Source organism: Rhineura floridana, chromosome 5 (assembly GCF_030035675.1).
Source record: "Rhineura floridana isolate rRhiFlo1 chromosome 5, rRhiFlo1.hap2, whole genome shotgun sequence".
Lineage (NCBI taxonomy): Eukaryota > Metazoa > Chordata > Lepidosauria > Squamata > Rhineuridae > Rhineura > Rhineura floridana.
In genome coordinates, this window is record NC_084484.1 from 154,763,360 (window position 1) to 154,781,994 (window position 18,635).

General features: G+C 42.1%; 1 protein-coding gene across 6 annotated transcripts in view; it reads right to left on the reverse strand.

Moving 5' to 3' along the window:
• Positions 1-12,300, reverse strand: part of CDK8 (cyclin dependent kinase 8) — a 74,800-nt gene extending 62,500 nt beyond the window's left edge. For 2 of the 6 annotated variants that reach the window (XM_061628527.1, XM_061628526.1), the window contains exons 1-2: positions 11,524-12,077; positions 9,489-9,560 (exon numbers count right to left, since the gene is read on the reverse strand). In XM_061628527.1, coding sequence (XP_061484511.1) covers positions 9,489-9,560; positions 11,524-11,657 — 206 coding nt within the window. In that variant the 5' untranslated portion in view covers positions 11,658-12,077. Of the gene's footprint in view, positions 1-9,488; positions 9,561-11,523; positions 12,078-12,229 lie in introns of those variants that run through there. The other 4 variants (XM_061628529.1, XM_061628528.1, XM_061628530.1 and 1 more) reach the window with 3 other exon arrangements.
• Positions 12,301-18,635: the final 6,335 nt, after the last annotated feature.

An 18,635-nucleotide genomic window follows, 5' to 3' on the forward strand; every position in this document is an offset into this window, starting at 1 on the left:
ACATCTTTCATCACAGGAGCAGTTGAAAAGTATCTGGCAGAGGGTACTTTATACACAAACTGATATACTACAAACAAATACAGGATGGTTTAAAATCTGGAAAAAGACTCTTAAAAATGCTGGCAACCATTTATTAGTTTTTTGAACCAAAGTCATATGAAAACATTAAGTAGAAGGTTCTGAACATTGTATAATAATCTGAAAAATTTCTATTTTCTTTTATACAGAAAGCTGACAATGTTACTAGCCCTTCTATTTCTCTCCTACAGGAAAATTAGACATATGTATTTATGTATATATTATATACAAAATTGGTAATACAATTAAAAATTGGGATTAGCAGCACTTGTACAACATTCAGGTCCCTGGTGTGTTAACAGAGCATGTATAGCTATACTTTACACAAGACAGCAGGAAAATCATAGCAATTTGCTTGATAGAATGAGCATCTGTTACAATGAACTGTTGAGTCTTCTGTATTATATCGTTCGAAGCACAACAATGCATAGATACAAGTTTTGTGGTCTTTTCAGCTTATAAGTGAAACATTTTCTCACCAACTGACCTTCATTGTTCTCTGGAATTGCCTTTAAATTGGACCTTGGAATAAAGTACTCACCACACAGGTGGTCATTCCAGGAATTCAGCTTTTATAATGCTAAGATATTTAACAGCTTTCATAAAGCTAGGCAAAATGGCATAATTTTATCTAATTGGGGTCCAGGGAATGGCATAGGAAGAGGTATTGCAACACTGATGGGACAGAGTGAGTGTGGACCTGAATGATGAACAGATCCAGTCATATATAGGCATACTTCAAATTGCCTCAGAAGCAAAGAAATTAGTTCTGCAAAATTTAGTTGCATCTTTCCTCAAGTTTTATGACATATTATTGCACCTCATCCCAATATGTACAATAGCCTGGATCCAGAAATTCCATGAGTGCAACTGTGCTCACAGGATATCCTTGCTGAGGTAAGGTTTTTCCCTTTCCTTTGTAGCCCCCCCCAAATCTGCTTGAAGGTTGGGGGACCCTTTAAGACAATTTGAGAGGTTACACATGGTATTGGAGGGAATATCAGCTAGAATCACACATATCTTTCCATCAAAAGTAGCCTCTATTGGATCAAAGACTCCTGCACACATAGGAGGAAACCTTCCATTTGTAAAAGAGCAAGTCTCGATTCAACTCACTGTCTTTACACAGCACATTTCAGCAGGTTTCCAAGGGAGCCAAAGTTAAAAATATTCAATTTGCATTGGTTCCAATGGGAGGCAGTTAGGCGTGTGCTATCCGATAAAGTTATTTATAGGGATATTTTACAAGAAGCTACAAAATGCTCATTTAACATGACAGCAGAGAATATAATTTTGAATGTAAAACCCAAGTACGGAACAATGGGCAACAATATATGAATATTTCCTTCACACTTAATTTTGAACTTGATGTTTTTGTAGTATATCAGAATGTAGGAAGCTGCTTTATACTGGTCCATCTACCTCAGTATTCTCTACACCGATTGGGGTCAGGCAGGGTATATTCTCAGCCTCACCTGGAGATGCCAGGGTTTGAACCTGGGACCTTTGGCATGCAAAGCAGATGCTCTATCACTGAGCTGCAGCCCTTCTCCTGAATATACTTCAGAACATTTTTCAAGAACCACTAGGAGGACAAGTATAAGTAATGGTCAATGGCAGTATACGGTTAAGTGTCTGGCATGAGGAAAGAGCATGTTAACTTTTAAGGCACAAAGGGCTTTATTCTTTGAATTGTGTAGCCTTTTGTAGGGACTGTCAGCTCTATCAGCTAAGTACATTGAGCAAAGTAGATGCTTATCCATTGTTGGCTAAGTAACAGCTTGATTCATGGTCATTTAGCCAACAGCAGAATGAGGATGCACAAACATGATTTGTTGGGTTAATGGAGTCACCTGCAACCCTGAAGACTACAAATTTGCGTTTCTTCCCATAACACAGAATGGATATTTTCCAGGATTCTAAACCAGTTGCTAGATTCCGGGCTTCATATCAAACACCACACAGAGAATTAAATAAGACTACCAGCTTAAAATCTGTACAATTACATGGACAGAATACTTTATGCCACTGAAAGACATTTAAGTTTTTAATTCTATCAGAATTTTTAAGAAGCACCTGAGAACATGAAACCTGGTCCAGCCAACTTTCGTTGATTCCTGGAAACCAACAGAGCTACAAATGAATTAAGTTCCACAAAAAAACAAAAAAGGCTGTTTCAGAAGACAACAGTTCCATTTATCCATATCCACTGAAACTTTTGGGGAAGACTGATGAATCTTAATTCATGTCTTATATAATTTAAGAGACCTAGATGAACTCAGTGAATACCAAAGAATACACAAAAAGGTATTGTTTATCTTGTACATTTCAATCCTGCTCTTCCTCCAAGAAGCTCAGGATGGTGAACGTGGTCTCCCTCTCTTAGGCTTACAGCAACTCTGTAATTGAGCTAGGGAAACAGAATGACTGGACCAAAGCCACAGTAAACTTTGTGCCTCACATTGTAACCACTATACCATACTGGCTCTTGCCTTTAACAGGATTAAATAGGAAGTTAAATAGAAAGTTGCATCAGTCTTGCTTAAGGAGACATGAATTTTGCAATACTTCATCCATAAAATATTTCTTTATCTTACAAAGGTGCAATAATCAGATATGTTTCTGCACCATAACATTAAATAAAGATATACTCTCGGGATGTGGTCATATAGCTTGTTACCTCTTCCACTTGCCTTCATACCACATACCACCTTTCCAACTTCATGCTGCCTTTTAGATAAAGCAAGCACCGGTGGTTTTGAAAATGTCTTATCGAGAAAGATGATCAGAAATAGGACAGTTTCACAGTGCATTTATTTGACAGAGTAGAAAAGCCACAGAAGTGCCACATTAAGCATCTTTCCCAAAGTCATCAGGCATCGCATCTGAAATGTCTCATTTTGAACATAAAACCAGCTCACAGGGCCTGGTCTGAAGGCACATGACAATACTATGTTGCTGAAGCTAAGCATGTCTGGAACTGTCAGTGCATCCATAGGTGACCACTTGGAAGCCACATGTATGCCACCTTCAGTTCCATGATGGAAGAAAGGTGGGATCAGAGCTTGGAAAAGTTACTTTTTTGAACTACAACTCCCATCAGCCCCAGCCAGCATGGCCACTGGATTGGGCTGATGGGAATTGTAGTTCAAAAAAGTAACTTTTCCAAGCTCTGGGTGGGATAATATATTTAGTAATAAAAAAGTCATGGTCAAGATCCTGCCTTTTAAATTTTATTAAATTTAATTTTAATTTTTAAAAGGTATGAAGCATAATGACATACTTCCGTTTGGTAAACATTTTGCTCCTCAACTGAAATCTATCCATTCATCCTGTCTACTACAATAGGTTCAAGGAGTCATATTTAATGCTGCTATTCTGCTTGCACAGAGTTCTACTTGCACAACTGAACTTTCTCCTCCTCTCCTGTCCTATAGCTCCCTGTGCACTCTCAAAATTTGTTCCAGGGGGCCCTCCAGGGCAGATTAGGGGAGAATGTGGGGAGGGAAGAGGAAGGGGAAGTCCTGTTGCTTGAGCAGAACTCTGTGCAGTGTCGGACACAAACCAAACTATTTAAATTTAGTCCATGTAGAACACAGTAACATATCAGAGGAACCCTCTGAAAAGGTGGTAAAAAGTACACAGCTGGTAACATGAACGATCAGACAACAGTTTCAATAGAGATAACTGAAGCCCTCTTATACTTTAATCAGTGCCCAAAGTATTTGCTTGGACTGCATTACCAACTGACAAGTTCAAAGATCTGGGGACTGATCCGATACTAAATATTTGAAGATAAGAGGTTCTGCATGCTCAACCTTCTGGCCTATGAAGCAGAAGCTTTGAAGAGAAGGTAAATCTGTAAGTGAGATCTTTCATTTAACACTGCTAATAATGACTAACAAAAGATAATTAAGTCATACACCCAGGGGGTTGGTTTCCAGCTAAATGCTAAACCATGGTTTAGCACTAGATAGGCAAGATTCAGTGAGGCAGAGCAAAGTGTGAGACTTGCATGTCCCCCTGCAGAAGACATCTGCCAAGCAGTCTTACCAATAAGAACCTCAGCTTAATTAATTCCTGCTTTACACATAACAGTAACAATGTTTACATTAACAAGTCAACTTCATATCCTACTGGATGAAGTTGGCTTGTTAAACAACTAACCATTGTTTCAAGTCATTATTCCCAGTTTGCCCATAATGCTACTAAGAGATTTTGTGGGAAAAAATTAAGAACATAAGAACAGCCTGCTGGATCAGGCCAATAGTCCATCCAGTCCAGCATCCTGTTGGCCAGTCAGATGCCAATGGGAAGCCCACAAGCAGGACATGAGGGCAATAATACTCTCACCAATTGTGATTGTCAGTAACTGGTTTTCAAAGATATACTGCCTCCAGAAGTGGAGGGAGAACATAGCCATTGTGGCTAATAGTCATTGTTAGTCCTATCCACCATGCATTTGCCTAATCCCCCTTTAATGCCATCCAAGCTGGTGGCCATCACTACTTCTTGTGGAGTGAGTTCCATAGAGTAACTATAAGCTGTGTGAAGTACTTTTTGTCTGTCCTGAATTTCCAACCTTCAGCTTATGAGAGAGGGTAATAACTTCTCTGTTCACTTTCTCCACACCATGCATAATTTTATGCACCTCTATATCTCCTCTTACTCTTTTCCTCTAAACTAAAAAGTCCCGAATGCTGCAACCTTTCCTCATAGGGGAGTCGCTCCATTCTTGATCATTTTCATTGCCTGTTTCTGAATCATTTCTAGCAATACAATATCGTTTTTGAGATGAGGCAACCAGATGTGTACACAGTATTCCAAGCGTAGTTGCACCATTGATTTGTACAATGGAATTATGATACTGCAGTTTTATTCAATCCTTTTCCTAGTTATTCCTATCATGGAATTTGCCTTTTTCCCAGCTGCTGCACACTGGGTCAGCTTTTTCAGCTATCCACTATGACCCCAAGGTCTCGTTCTTGGTCACTCACCACCATTTTAGATCCCATGAATGTATGTGTGAAATGAAGAATTTTTTGCCTCAATATGCATCTCTTTGCAGTTGTTTACAATGAACTGTATTTGCCGTTTCACCGCCCATTCACTCAGTTTGGAGAGGTCCTTTTGTTTTTCACAATTCCTTTTTATTATTTATTTATTAAATTTATATCCTGCCCTTCCTCCCAAAGGGAAGAAAACAAATTAAAAAGCACTAAAAACTTCTTTAAAACATCTTAAGAACAAATTGTATTTTAAAAAATTCAAATTCCGATGAAGAACGGAATAAGATACCTACTTAAAAGGCTTGTTGAAAGAGGAAAGTCTTCAGTAAGTGTCAAAAAGACAACAGAGACAGCGCCTGTCTAATATTTAAGGGGAGTGAATTCCAAAGGATAGGTGTCACAACACTAAACGTGCGCTTCCTATGTTGTGCAGAATGGACTTCCTGATGAGATGGTATTTGCAGGAAGCCCTCACCTGCAGAGTGCAGTGACTGACTGGGTATATAAGTGGCAAGTCAATTTTTAAGGTATTCTGATCCCAAGCTGTATAGGGACCAAGCTGCATTTTTGTTTTAACTACTCTGAACAATTTGGTACCAGTAGCGAACTTGTCTCCTTCACTGCTCATCCTTAACTCTAAATAATTTATCAGCAAGTTAAAAAGCACAGGTCCCAATACTGATCACTGGATGACATTGTACAACCATCCGTTGGGAGATTTGTCCATTTAAGTCCTACTTTCTGCTTCCTGTTTCTTGCCCAGTTACCAGTCCAGAGACGGACCTCTCCTCTTACTCCATACTCAGCTTAACTCAAGAGTTTTCTTTAAGGAACTTGGCCAAAATCATCCTAAAAGTTACATGGGAGGAAAAGATGGGAGTGCACAAACCTAATACTTCATTCAGGCTCACTGAGTTTTGTTTGCTTACATAGTGCCCCTGCCCACCTACCAATCGTGATGTCATGACACCATGTGACTGACAGAAGGGCACCCTGCCCACCTGTCAAATTTGGCCCACAAGGCAGATCTTGATAAGGATTTAGCCCATGGAGCAAAAAAGGTTCCCCATTCCTGCACTTCAGGTATTCAAATGCAGTCTCCATTCCATAATCTCTAAAGCATTCCAAGACAACACATTTGTTGCAATGGCAACCCTGTAAGTTTGTCACGAAGTATTTAGTTGTCAGCACTCAAAGCCATCTCGCTGATCTAGATAGACATTAAACCTTTGATGTTCACACTACTATCCCTTAAGAATCAGGTCCACAGCTTAGGAGTGCTTCTAGATCTCGTACCACTCTTGGATTTCCAAGAGGTAAAAGCAGCTAGGCGCACTTTACACCAACTTTGGCTAGTGTGCCAGCTTCATCCCTCCTTTTCCCGGAAAAAAAAGATCTGCCACTAACGCATTTATAACATCCAGATAAGAGTACCATAATGTGCTCTACGTGATTGTCTCTGAAGAGCATTTTAACAGTACTCTCTGGTATGGAGAACACCACTCTACTATACTGCCACATCTTCACTAACTGGTTTGCATTCAGAGAACTGGTTTAAGACCTTAAACACTCTTATACCACAATACCTTAAGGATCCATCCGTTTCCATATAAAGTTACCCATTCACTCAGTTTGGCATCATGCCCTGCTATGAGTTCCCTCGTCATCCAAGGTGTGGTAAGTGGTTATATGAGCAAAAGCCCTCCTCAATCGTGGCACCTAGGCTGTGGGAAATCCTCTCTAAAGGAGGCCTATTTGGTTTTCTCACTGCTTGGCTTTAGATGACTAAGGCTGCAATCCAATATATGTCTACTCAGAAGTAAGCTCCATTAAATACAATGGAACTTGGTCCCAGGTAATTTTGTATTGGATTGCAGCTTAAGTATGTATCAGAGTTTTTATTATAAAGTAATATTGCCAATTGCTAGTTATTGATCCTACTTCTTGGAATTTGTTGTTATCCATGTTGATTTATTCTATCCATTTTCTATCAGTATTAAGCCGTCAGTAGTCCTGATGGATAGAAAGACAGGATTGTTGTTACAAATATTTTAAATAACTAACTCAAAACACTGGACACTAAAATGAGATAGCACATATTATGGAAGGAACAGCCACCACCAGATGAATACATAGAACTGGGTGTCAAAGTAGAGTGACTGGGGAAAACTGATAATCCACAATACAGCCAGTTTTTTTGGAGCAATTCTGCAAGAAATATGGGAAATGTCTCAAAGGGTTTACAAACAACACACAGCACAGTAAAGCATACCTGCCCTACTTTCCTTGCGGTAGCTATACTTGTCAAGAATGCCTGGTTTGTTGAGGTCGTTAACTAAAATGGTTCTTTGGCAAGGAATTGTGGGGGGAATATCTTGCCTGAATTAGGGCCCCTGGAAGGCCATGAGATCGTCAGTTCTCACAGCTGAACCCAATTAATTAGGCAGTGAGTAAGAATACCTGCTTAGCCTGAGACTGGTACCTCAAGGCCACAGGCCTGGGAAGGTTGGAGAAGCATGTGACCTTTAGGCACAAAAGCTCTGGAAGATTTCATTATCTGAAAGCCCCTGATTGGCTCCTGGCTGTTGCTGGGCTTTTTTCCATAAAAGTAGAATTAAGATGCTGGGTCTTTGTTCCCCAATGTTCCTTGATACTACCTGATGTTGAGGTTCTATCTTCCATCTATCCAGGCTATACATCTCTAAGGAGATGTGGAATATATTCTGTTGGTTTTCCTATATTGTGCAAGTATAGAATAGGCCAGACATATTTGTTATTTTTGCTTGTGACTTGAACTCTCTGCATTTTACCTAACCCTGGGGGTGTTTGGTTTAAGGAATCATTTTGTTCCTATATTTTTTCACTTATATTTTATTTTATTCTTATTTATCAGTGTGTGTTCATTTCTGGGGGAATGTGGCTCTGAATCCAGCACCTTGGCCAATTAGCCATAGACTACCATATAGTTGGATATTTTGCCTTAAGGCTCCAAGACTAGGAGTGTATCCTTGGTTCATCTTTTGGAACCCTTGGCAGGTCTATTTCTGGCACTTTGGGTTTCCCCTTGGCCCAGAGTGGTTGGCCAGGTTTAAGGGGTGGTGACAATCTACTTACATTGCAGGACTGGCATTGGTTTGACTCAGCCCTAGCAAGGGAGGCACAGATTGTGTCTGGCTGGGATCTATTGCCCTGGGCTTGGGAGTTGACCCCTTTTCCCAGTGAGAATTCTTGACAATACTGGCATGCATACCTATAGTCACGGATTCTAGACTTGATAGAACTAAGGATTTACTTATTCAGTTATGATTATACTTTATTTTTTACTGAAATGGAGAATGCTTTCAAAAATCTAGTATGCATTGTATAAAAAATCAGAAACTTACATTATGTTGGGTATATTGCATTATATTTATATAATATTTTTGCATATCGAAACTGGGTAGTAAAAACATCACAACTAAAGTCACCTAAAATAAGACAGAATCAAATATTCATACATGACCAACGAAAACTTTACAAATATTCCCAATGGCAAGCTGAAAGCAATTAAATTTAAAATACTGAACTGATCTTAAAAATCTATTATCCATGCAGAAGCCAACATCTGATAGCACACAGAGTTAAGGGATAATGTATACACTAATCACAATTGAAAACTGAGCCAAAAGCATTCTGCTGATCAACATGGGTTGCAAAGAGATTTTGAACCCCTGGAAGAAAGACCCCAACCTAAGTTGGGGGGATCACTGAAACTGCCTCCTTCCCACTTCTGCTGACATATTCCTACCATTAAAGTATTTCCGTTAATGAGTCACCACTGGATACCACACACTGTCTTTAAAGAGTAAGCTATCTCAGCAGCCACAAGTTTGTCCTCAAGAACTGCAAATATGTTGAGAATGTTAAAAATATTCCATCAACATTACCTTATTAGAGTAACTTGTACAAATGTGTAATAAGCCATAGTACATTTATTTCATGCATAGGGGTACAAATTCTTATCTACATCAAGCATCAAAAAGATGTCAGGTCCCATTTAAGAAGCATGGTATCAACATGTCATACCTTAAAATACACCTTTCCACATGCACCTTTTGCGTAATAGGGAACCACTACACATGAAAAACCCCAAAGATTCCAACATGTTATAGTTATGGGCAAACTGGATTTACGCTAGAGACACTAAGGTATCACTTGTTACTATAGAAAACTCATTTGAAGTGCATCCCCCATATGGGAAATAAAAGTTAAATCTGCAGGATAAATCTATTGTTAAAGATTCCATCTTTTAGGAACTTTTAGAATATAAAATTCTAGGAAGTAGTAAGAAGTATGGACCATGGGTTCTTATGGCTACAAAAATGCTATGCTGCTAGGAAATGTAACTTAAATTACAATTACCAGGGATCTTTTCCAGCATATATAGTGAGATACTCTAGTTCCAATTCCACATTGTTTTCCAAGAGATCTACTCTGAAAAAGGTCAAAAATAGATTAATGTACTTCAAAAGAAAAATCACCAAGCCCCCTGACAACTACTAGCACACATCTTTCACAAAAGCAGCCAGCAAGGAAGTGGAAAATGGTGACAAGCTACTAAATCATGAAAATCAAATGCAACTTGGCAAAAACAAAAACTGGGTGGTTCTGCAATAAGTAGAGCAATTTATTTAACTGAGAGAGCTCTGTCTTAAAAGATTACACAAGAGGATTTGTACAGCTGGATGGATGGTGGCTGTCACTTTCAGTATCAAATACAATGTTGTGCAACAGGTAAGATGAGACCTGCTTAAAAATACTAATAATAAAACCACAGTTACTAAGAAGGGCAAATATGAACTCAAGAATGTGGTAATGGTAGGATAAGAGACAAGAGGCATTGTTAAAGGGACATCCATAAACACAACAACTGTATGAAGATAAGCAGGAAGAGACACGGCATATTCTGGAGATTGAAATATTGATTGCCCCTTGCCACATTTTTGACTATTATTAGGATGATCTCAGTATCCCACTCCTTCATACACGTAAGCAGGAAAATAATCTAAACTGGCAGGAGGGGAAGAGACAAAGTCACTGGGTGATAACTATTCCTAAGTGACTAAATCCAGCACTGGAATGTGCAACCAAATGAATGCAGATTAAAGCCAAGAGAACAGAGATGTCGTGCTTTGCACACATACAAAAAGGAGTGTATGTGGGATGGAGAGGCAATCAGTAATGAAATACGTGGTGGTGAAGAAAAAGAAAGAAAAACCAGTTAAGGAGACGAGAAAAAAAAATACAAAGGAAGATGATTAGAAAAGAAATCAGGAAAATCATAGAGAATGAACTGAGATGCAGAAGGGTTTTTTGGTGTGCGAGTGAAGACTGGCTTGTTTCCTTACAGACAGTGGCACTGCCTATGCTTTGCATGCAGATGCCCTCAGATACATTCCTGGCATCTTTGGTTTTAAAAAGCATCAATACAAGGTAATGGAAAACACCTTTCTCAGCCCGAGACCATGGAATGATGTTGCCCGTCAGGATAAACAATATTGGCCTAGCTGGTGAACCAGTTTAATATGGTATAAAGCAGCTTCCTCTATTTACCAAACAGCACCCTTGTGACATTCTAGCTGGGATGGGCAGTCTGTGGCCTTTCAGACATCCTTGGCCTACAATTCCCATCATCCTGGAACACTGGAAAGGCTGGCTGGAGACAATGAGAGTTGTAGTAGTCTTACAACATCTGGACCGCCACATGTTCCCCAGCAATACCCTGCCCTACCCTAAAAGCTAACAGGTTTAGTGGCATAAGCTTCTGTGAGCTAGAGCTAATCCAAAAACAGCTTATGCCACAATGAACCTGTTAGCCTTTGGGGAGTCACAAGACTCTTTAAACGCACAAAACGAACACGTTTGCTGCAACAGACTTTTCACAGAGCCGCCCAAGTAGGATCTCTTCCTCACAATAGACCGGGGGGGGGGATAAGTTGCACGTAGTGCCCATCAACACACCCACCCCAGTGCTGTAACCGCGGGAGGAGCAATATCAAGTCAGACAACGTGGCAGACGGGAAAGCCCTCGGAGGGGGGGGGGTGGCTCCAGGACGGAGGAAAAGACCGCAGGGGGGAAGGGGAGAAAGAGAGAAGAAAGGGAGAAAGATCTTGAAGGGAAACGGAACGTGGTAAGGGGACAACGACCCCATTGGCTCTGGGCTAGCCGCTCGGGAGCCCCTCGTCGCCTCCTTTTAAACGAACAGCTTATGACTAAATTGCCAGTGCTACGTTGCAGCGACATCCTCATTTTTATTTTTTGGCATTCCGGTTATTGGAACGACTTGGGTTCAGGCAGTTCGTTTTCAGGAAAGCCACTTTCCGAGCACAAAAGTGTTTGCGGGAAACATACAGCACCTAAGCCAGCCGAGAAAGACGCCGCAACTCCCTCACTCACCCGTCTTTCCGCTTGGCCTTGTAGACGTGCCCGTAGGTCCCCCTCCCCACCTTGCAGCCCTCGTACTCGAAGAGGTCCTCCACTCGTTCCCGCTCCCCGGTCAGCTTCACCTTGAAGTCATAGTCCATCTTCATTCAGCGCCCGCACCCGCCCGCCTCAGACGACACCCCGCCCTGCGGAGCCCCCGCCCGCCACCGCCGCAGGCACGGGGGAGGAGGAGAGGGAGGAGGCCCCGCCGCCGTTGCGACGCGGACCATCCAGGTGAAGGCGGGGTTGGGGGAGAAGGGAGGCTGCCGCGTGCGCGGGGAAAGGGCGAGAGCGGGGGGGAGGGGAATGGAGGCTGCTGTTGGTGGTACGGCTACTCCCCTCAGCCGGCTCAAGAACCAAACAGGCAAAGCGCACCAAAAAAAACAACAACCCCCCACAGCCGGTATCTCGCAACTCGGAATACGGCAGCCGTGCCTGACCACGCTGCTGCAAAAGAAGAACGTCGCAAACCCTACACCCCTCCAGTTCCCCGCCCCTTTTCTCTGGTCTCTCTCTCAGTACTAAAGAACGCACCACGTGCAATCCACCCGGCTCCCTGGCCACGCCTCCTCTTTACGTATGCCCTCAACCTTGGTTCCCTTCCCCCAGCATGCACCGCGCCTTGGGTTACGACCACCACCACCCCGCGAAGGACTGGGAAGTAGTGCCTAATGCAAACCTAGAAGGTCCCATAGGAAGCTTAGGTAAGAGTGCATGATGGGTGTTGTAGTCGGACGCTCGCCGGATGTGGGTTTGGTGTATGATGGGAATTTGAGTCTTCGGGTTGTGCTTAAAAGTCTTTGGCGCTAGGATTCAGTGAGCATGCTGGGAGTTGGAGTCAGAAGGTCACCGGATGTAGTCTTGGCGCGTGATAGGAATTTAAGTCTTAGGAATTTGTGGTGGAACCTCGATCACCATGGTAACTCATATTAGAGGGATAGCCGTGTGAAGAGGAATGAGTTGTTACAGCGCGGCCTGAAGTGCGGGCTCAAAATAAAGACTATGACGTGAAGAGGATCTATTAAATACAGTATATATCGAACTACGCTACTAGTTGCAGCATTTTTCAAGGGTAATCTGGCAGCCTTTGTTAGTGACATGGCACGGGGTTGCTTCGTGGAACTGAAATGTACGTTATTTTAACTGAAGGTTAATGGGGGTAAAGCGCGAATTCATAGGGCAGCGCTGGAAAATCCTACGGGTAGGGACGGGAAATCTGTGATCCTCCAGACGTCGCTGGGCTGTGTGGTTTCTTTTATCTCTCTCAGCTACGCTGGCTGGGGTTGATGGGAGCTGGGCTCCAACAACTTCTGGAGGACCACAGTCGTCCCCCTCTTGCAGAGGACATCAGTCATAAGGCTCAACAAGAACTTTATTACCTCTCTTAAACAAAAACAGAATAGTCATGGTAAACTTCTAGCTCCACGCAGAAACAATTATGTCCGCTCAGTTATTAAACATTATAATGATTTGATTCACAGGAGAAGGTAAGCCAAACTATGCATGTGCATGTGGGCTTCCTGACAGAGGAGGTTTGGCTTACTGTATTGTCTAAACCAGGGCTTGTGGTTGAGCCATTTTTGGTTACAGCTGTTGGTTAGTCCTGGTTTGGACACAATGAACCAAACCTTGGCGCAGAGAAAAGGACTGGGAAGGAGCAAAATGCCTGTGATGCCTCTCCAGGTGCACACTTTTGTGTATTCTCACTAACTGATAATTTAGCTTCCTGAGTCATGTGAACCAGCTCAATAACATTATCCACACAAAGCTTTTCCTGTGTCACTGCTGACAGATTTTTCCCCATCACTGTAGTCGGAAATGCCAGTTGAGAAAGTAGCATATTACCACAGGGCTGCACACTTGAATGTATCTGTAATGTCTCACTTACATGGGCGGTCATCTTTTGAACCAACCCCTGTCACCTTGCCTTAGCTTAAGAAAAACTTGATGTTTAAACATTAGAAGGTGGTAATGTTAATCTCTATTTATTTATTATTAAATTCATATCTTGCCCTTTTTCTCTTCAGTTCCTTAGGCAACTGCTTTACAGCCTATTTTCCAAACTATGGATACAAAAAGTAGTCATTATGAATAATACCTAAAAGTCCCAAAAGCAATAATGAGAACTGCGCAGGTTGCAATTCTTGTGGTGGTTCTACTAATTAACAGTTTGATTATTATCAGAGTTAGGTCTAATCTAAGCTCACAGGCGATAAGTACAACAACCTGTCTAATAAAAATGAATGGTTACTTCTGACTGGGGAGAGAGTGGCTGTTTGAATCTTGTTGATAGCGTTGATAAAATTATGATATGGTAGTGAAAAACTATAACAAATGTCCTAAAAAAACACTGCTGTTGTCATTTAGGAACATAGGAAGCTGCCTTTGCTGACCTAGCCCTACTTAGGAGGTGTTGCATATTGAACCTGGGACCTTCAGAATGGAAGGCAGATGCTCTGCCATGGGGCTATGGCCCTTCCCCTAAAAGTGGAATGGAACATGCAAATTCTGTGATGTCCCACCAAGCTACTGACCCTCCTCTTTCTCTGCAGCTGAGCAGGGTGGCTGATACACTCAAGATTAAATGAATATTGCAGTGAATATTGTTCAAGCCCACACAGCACTTCTGTCATGCAGAACAGTTCACATCATAAATTTTCTGTGCACAATATTTCAATATAGCTCTTTTCAGAATTGATTTTTGTATTTTCAGAAGTGACAGGGTTTTTTTTGTAATCTCATTTCAACAACCTAGAATAGAGTCATAGTTCTTAATTATTTCAGTGGATTGGAACAATGGTCAGATTAATTTTCTACCAGTTTAACAGATCACTGCAGCAAATCCACAGTTATTTGAGATCTGCTGCCCTCTTTAGTCTATTCATATGAATTTCCCAAGCAAAAGGTGGTTTTGTGAAGTGGAGTTGGAGGGAGAAACCAGTTATATTTGGAAGTCTGTAAGCTAAGTATCATTACAACCGTAATGTTGTAGTTAATCCGGTGTGAATTTGAGAGAATAAAACACTTGTAGGCCCCAAATGGTTTCATCAATGCATTCTCCTCTGATGCCCTAATACTGTTTCAAATGAAATACTGCTCTGCGAGTTTTGGGGAGGGAGACATTTTGATTGCTTTGGAGAGAAGGTAATAGCTTTGTGAAACCTAATTGCAAAGCAAACTGAGTTTGACATTAGAGCAGTAATTGATTGTGAGTTGGAGGGCACGATTACTTAGAGTCTGAGAATTTATGATTGTGAAAATCTTGAAGCCCAGGTAAGAGAGGTTTTGGTTTGTGGAAGCAAACTCTAAGGTAAAAGAATAAACATAATTTTGTGAAATGCCTATTAGAATTCACTGCCCAACACCAGTACATAACAATGTTTAACCAGAAAGAGTCTTACAGAACATATTTCTTTGCATGTTTATGAAAAGTAAGTCCTACTGAGCTCAAGGAGCCCTCCACTAGTATAAGTCTGCATAGCATTCCAGCCTTTCACTAACAATCTAGATCTTCAAAGGTTGAAATCAGTAGGAAGAAGATGAGAACTAGGAGGTTCCCTGCCAAAAGCCATGGTTAGTGGAACCCTGTGATTTCAGTTTCAAAGACAGGTGAATCAAGTATTTAAGTGACACTAGGAGTAGATTCGCAGGTTCATCCACTACAAAAAGGGTGGGTTTCCCCCTCCACAGTCTCCATCACCTATATGTAAGTGCATATACGATGTGCTGATTTTCAGTAGAATGCTTGCTGATTCCATACTGTCTGTAGGCAGCTTGTTGTGGTATATGGGTTTAATTGTATGTGTTATAAGGAATGACAGAAAATTACCAGTGTGCACATAAGATTGTATGCATGCAAAAAAAAAAATCCACAGATGCATCCTTGACATACGTTTTAGTCCCAATACTCTTGTTTAACTAGTGTTTGGATAAGAGCCCATCCTATACTGGAGACAGTTCATCTCATGGTAGATTTGGGGGTTCCATTAAAGGGCAGGAAACTGTTGAGCATTTATCAGTACATTTTGGTCTTTGGTATCAAAATATCATGAATTACCTATTTTGGATGGTAGCCTATGCACTTTTTCAAAGTGCTTGTACTGGGAACAAAGAAAGCTGCCTTGTAGTGAACCAGACCCATCGCCTCACCCAGTTTGGTATTGTCTACTGTGACTTGCTGCATATCTTCATTGCAGATGGGGGGGGCATTCCAAGCCCTATCTGGAGATCCCAGTAATTAAACCTAAGACCTGCTGCATGTAAGGCAGATGGTCTACCACTGAACTATAGAAATGCTGATGCATTGCTTTAATTGCAATAGGATGGTGTGTTGTAGTAGCTTCCTTAGGTATCTGTTGGATTTAATTCTGCCCCAGATGGATCAGACCATCATAAGTTTGCTACTCTTGCCTCACCTTGTTTATTACCACAGGAAAAAAATACAATAGCTGCAACTTTTTCAGTATAGATGGGGTGGAGGTGGGGTGGGGCGAGATAACTGCAGCTATTTCATATCTACCTGCAGGCTTATGCATGCCAAATGTAGCTTAGTCTTTCTTACCACACTGCCATGATAAGAGTGAGCAAGGGGGAAGAATTGGTGGATCCTCCGTGCCTTCTCTCTCTCTCTCTCTCTCTCTCTCTCTCTCTCTCTCTCTCTCTCTCTGTGCAACACATTGGGGAGTATTTGGCTCCATGACATTGTTGAACGCACTGTCACTTCTGCCTGCTCATTCACCTGCTCTCTTTGGTTGGCACAGCAGGGAGGATCAAGCCCACTGTGGCACCCAAAGGGCAGTGGACAGAGGTGGCTACTTGTGAAAGGAGCTGCCATCTTGTGCTCTTCGCCCATCAAAGTTGATTCTTAATATACCCCTCAGAGAGAGGGAGGGCAAGCAAGCAGTAGTGGTGGGTGAACTGCTTTCTGCCCAGTCCTCCCAAATGCACTGTCCAGAGAGCAAACTAGCAAGAGGAAGCAGTGGCTGTTCCTCATGTACACCCATGCTTCCCCTCTGGGTGGCATAGCAGTGAGGAGTGGGCCATAGCTCTGTGGTAGAGCACTTGCTTTCCACGTGAAGGCCCTAGGTTCAATCCCCAGCATCTCCAGGTAAGGCTGGGAAAATGCTGTCTGAAACCCTGGAAAGCTGCTTGCCAGTCAGACAATACTGAACTAGGTGGACCAAGGCTCCAATGTAGTATAAGGTAGTTTTCCATTAGATGGACCCAATCCTCTCTGCTGTACTTCCCAGAAAAAAAAGGCAGCTTCTCCTTGTAGGAGCTGCAGCAGCTTACCTATTCAACCATTGCTGTTGATGGCTTGCCCTCTCACTCTGGAACCAGAGGAATTCCAGTATCCCAGATGCTTTTGGACCACAACTTCCATCATCCCTGAGCATTGGCCATGCTGGCTGGGGCTGATGGGAGTTGTAGTACAGTGACATCTGGAGGGCACCACTTGGTGACCTTTGCTTTACACTGAGCAGCTCCCTTTGGATAAAGTGCTGGTGTCTGTGGTGTCTAGTGGGGTTGCCAAGAATGAGCGGGTGAGTAGAAGTGGTGAGGGGAGCCGCCTCCTATGCTTGCCTGCCCTCCTTTCTCTCTGGGTGGCGCAACTCCTATGACTGGGCTCGCTGGCTCCAATCCCCACTGATTGCCAGTCAGTGTGTCCTCAGGCACTTGGGCCCCAGCACTGGCCTGGACCCTCACCCTGCATCAGGCTGCTGATGTATTCATTGTACAGTGCTGCCAGTCATAAGCTTTACTACATCCCAGTAAATCCATCCTAAGGTCAAATCAGGCAGTTGTGCTTTCTGCCTGCACAATCTATTCCCAAGGGACCAATCCTCGCCTTGCATGAAATGAGCAAGTATGCTTGTGCTTGCACGGTTCTTGGTGGAACTGTGAGCCCTGGCTCTGGCCTAATGTGCTCCAGTGGATGCTGTTGGGGAGCTGTGATTGGCCATGTTGCATCTTTCCAGCAAGTGGCTGGCTGGGAGTTGTGTCAATTATTTTCTCCTGCCAACTCTGAAGATTCCAACGTGGACTGGAGTGAAGGGAGAAGCTCAGCGGCATTGCCAAGTTTCAGGAAGGCTTAGCAAAGACGTGTTGTAGAGGAAGAAATATTGATTGTAACATAAAAGCTCTGTGGCACTTTAAAGACAGTCTAAGGAACTTTACGCTACAGTAAATGTGTTAGACTGTAAGGTGCCTCAAGAACTGCCTCCTTGTGTAATAGCCTTGCCCTGCGGAATTTGACTTGTAATAGTGGGTGGGAGGGTTCACATAGGGACTAGGATTGCTAAGTATCACCCATAAAATATACCGTGCATCAAAGGGGTAGGAAAGTTGTAGCAAATAAGGGATTAAGTATTTGTTTTAATATGAATGGACATGGGTACGGGTGTTTAAAAAGACCTTTAAACGCTGAGTCATATAGTATGGATGATGAATCCCATCTTTTTTTGGATGATGAATTCTTGTCTTTTTTCCTAACTGCAAGACTTGCAGAAATTTAACAGATGCAGATGCTATCATTGCACCTGCTGTTTACTACAAAAATGCTTGGTTGCTGAATGTTTCTCTTTCCAGTTCAAGTCAGTGGACAGTCTGTGGACCCATAGACATGAAAGGGTAAGTAGCAGTGTAGAAGTAGGAAAGTTGATGGGTTACTAAACATCAGGCTAGTGCTTAGCTGCTTATTATACATTTGTTTACTTCCTCACATAGGATTTGCATAAAATTCAGCATACCTGTTTAAAGAGCACTGAAAACTGAAGACGCTTAAAGTATTTGAGAGGATTCTCAACATCACACCTTATTAGAGATTTGTGCCACTTCCACTTCCTAGCAAAGTTGAGGGGAAAAAGAAATATTGAACGTGAGAACTTTGCTTTAGCATTTACTGTTGACTCCTCATGTCACTTTCATAGTGCAACTGTCTGTTAGACACCTGAGTGTTAATCATCTTCAGTAAAAGGTAAGAATGTAGGAAGTTGCTTTATAGTTTATATTAAAATTAGTAGGCCTCAAACTTTGGTTCAGTAAGAAAAGGGTGATGGGAAGAATGATGTTGAAACATGCTGTAA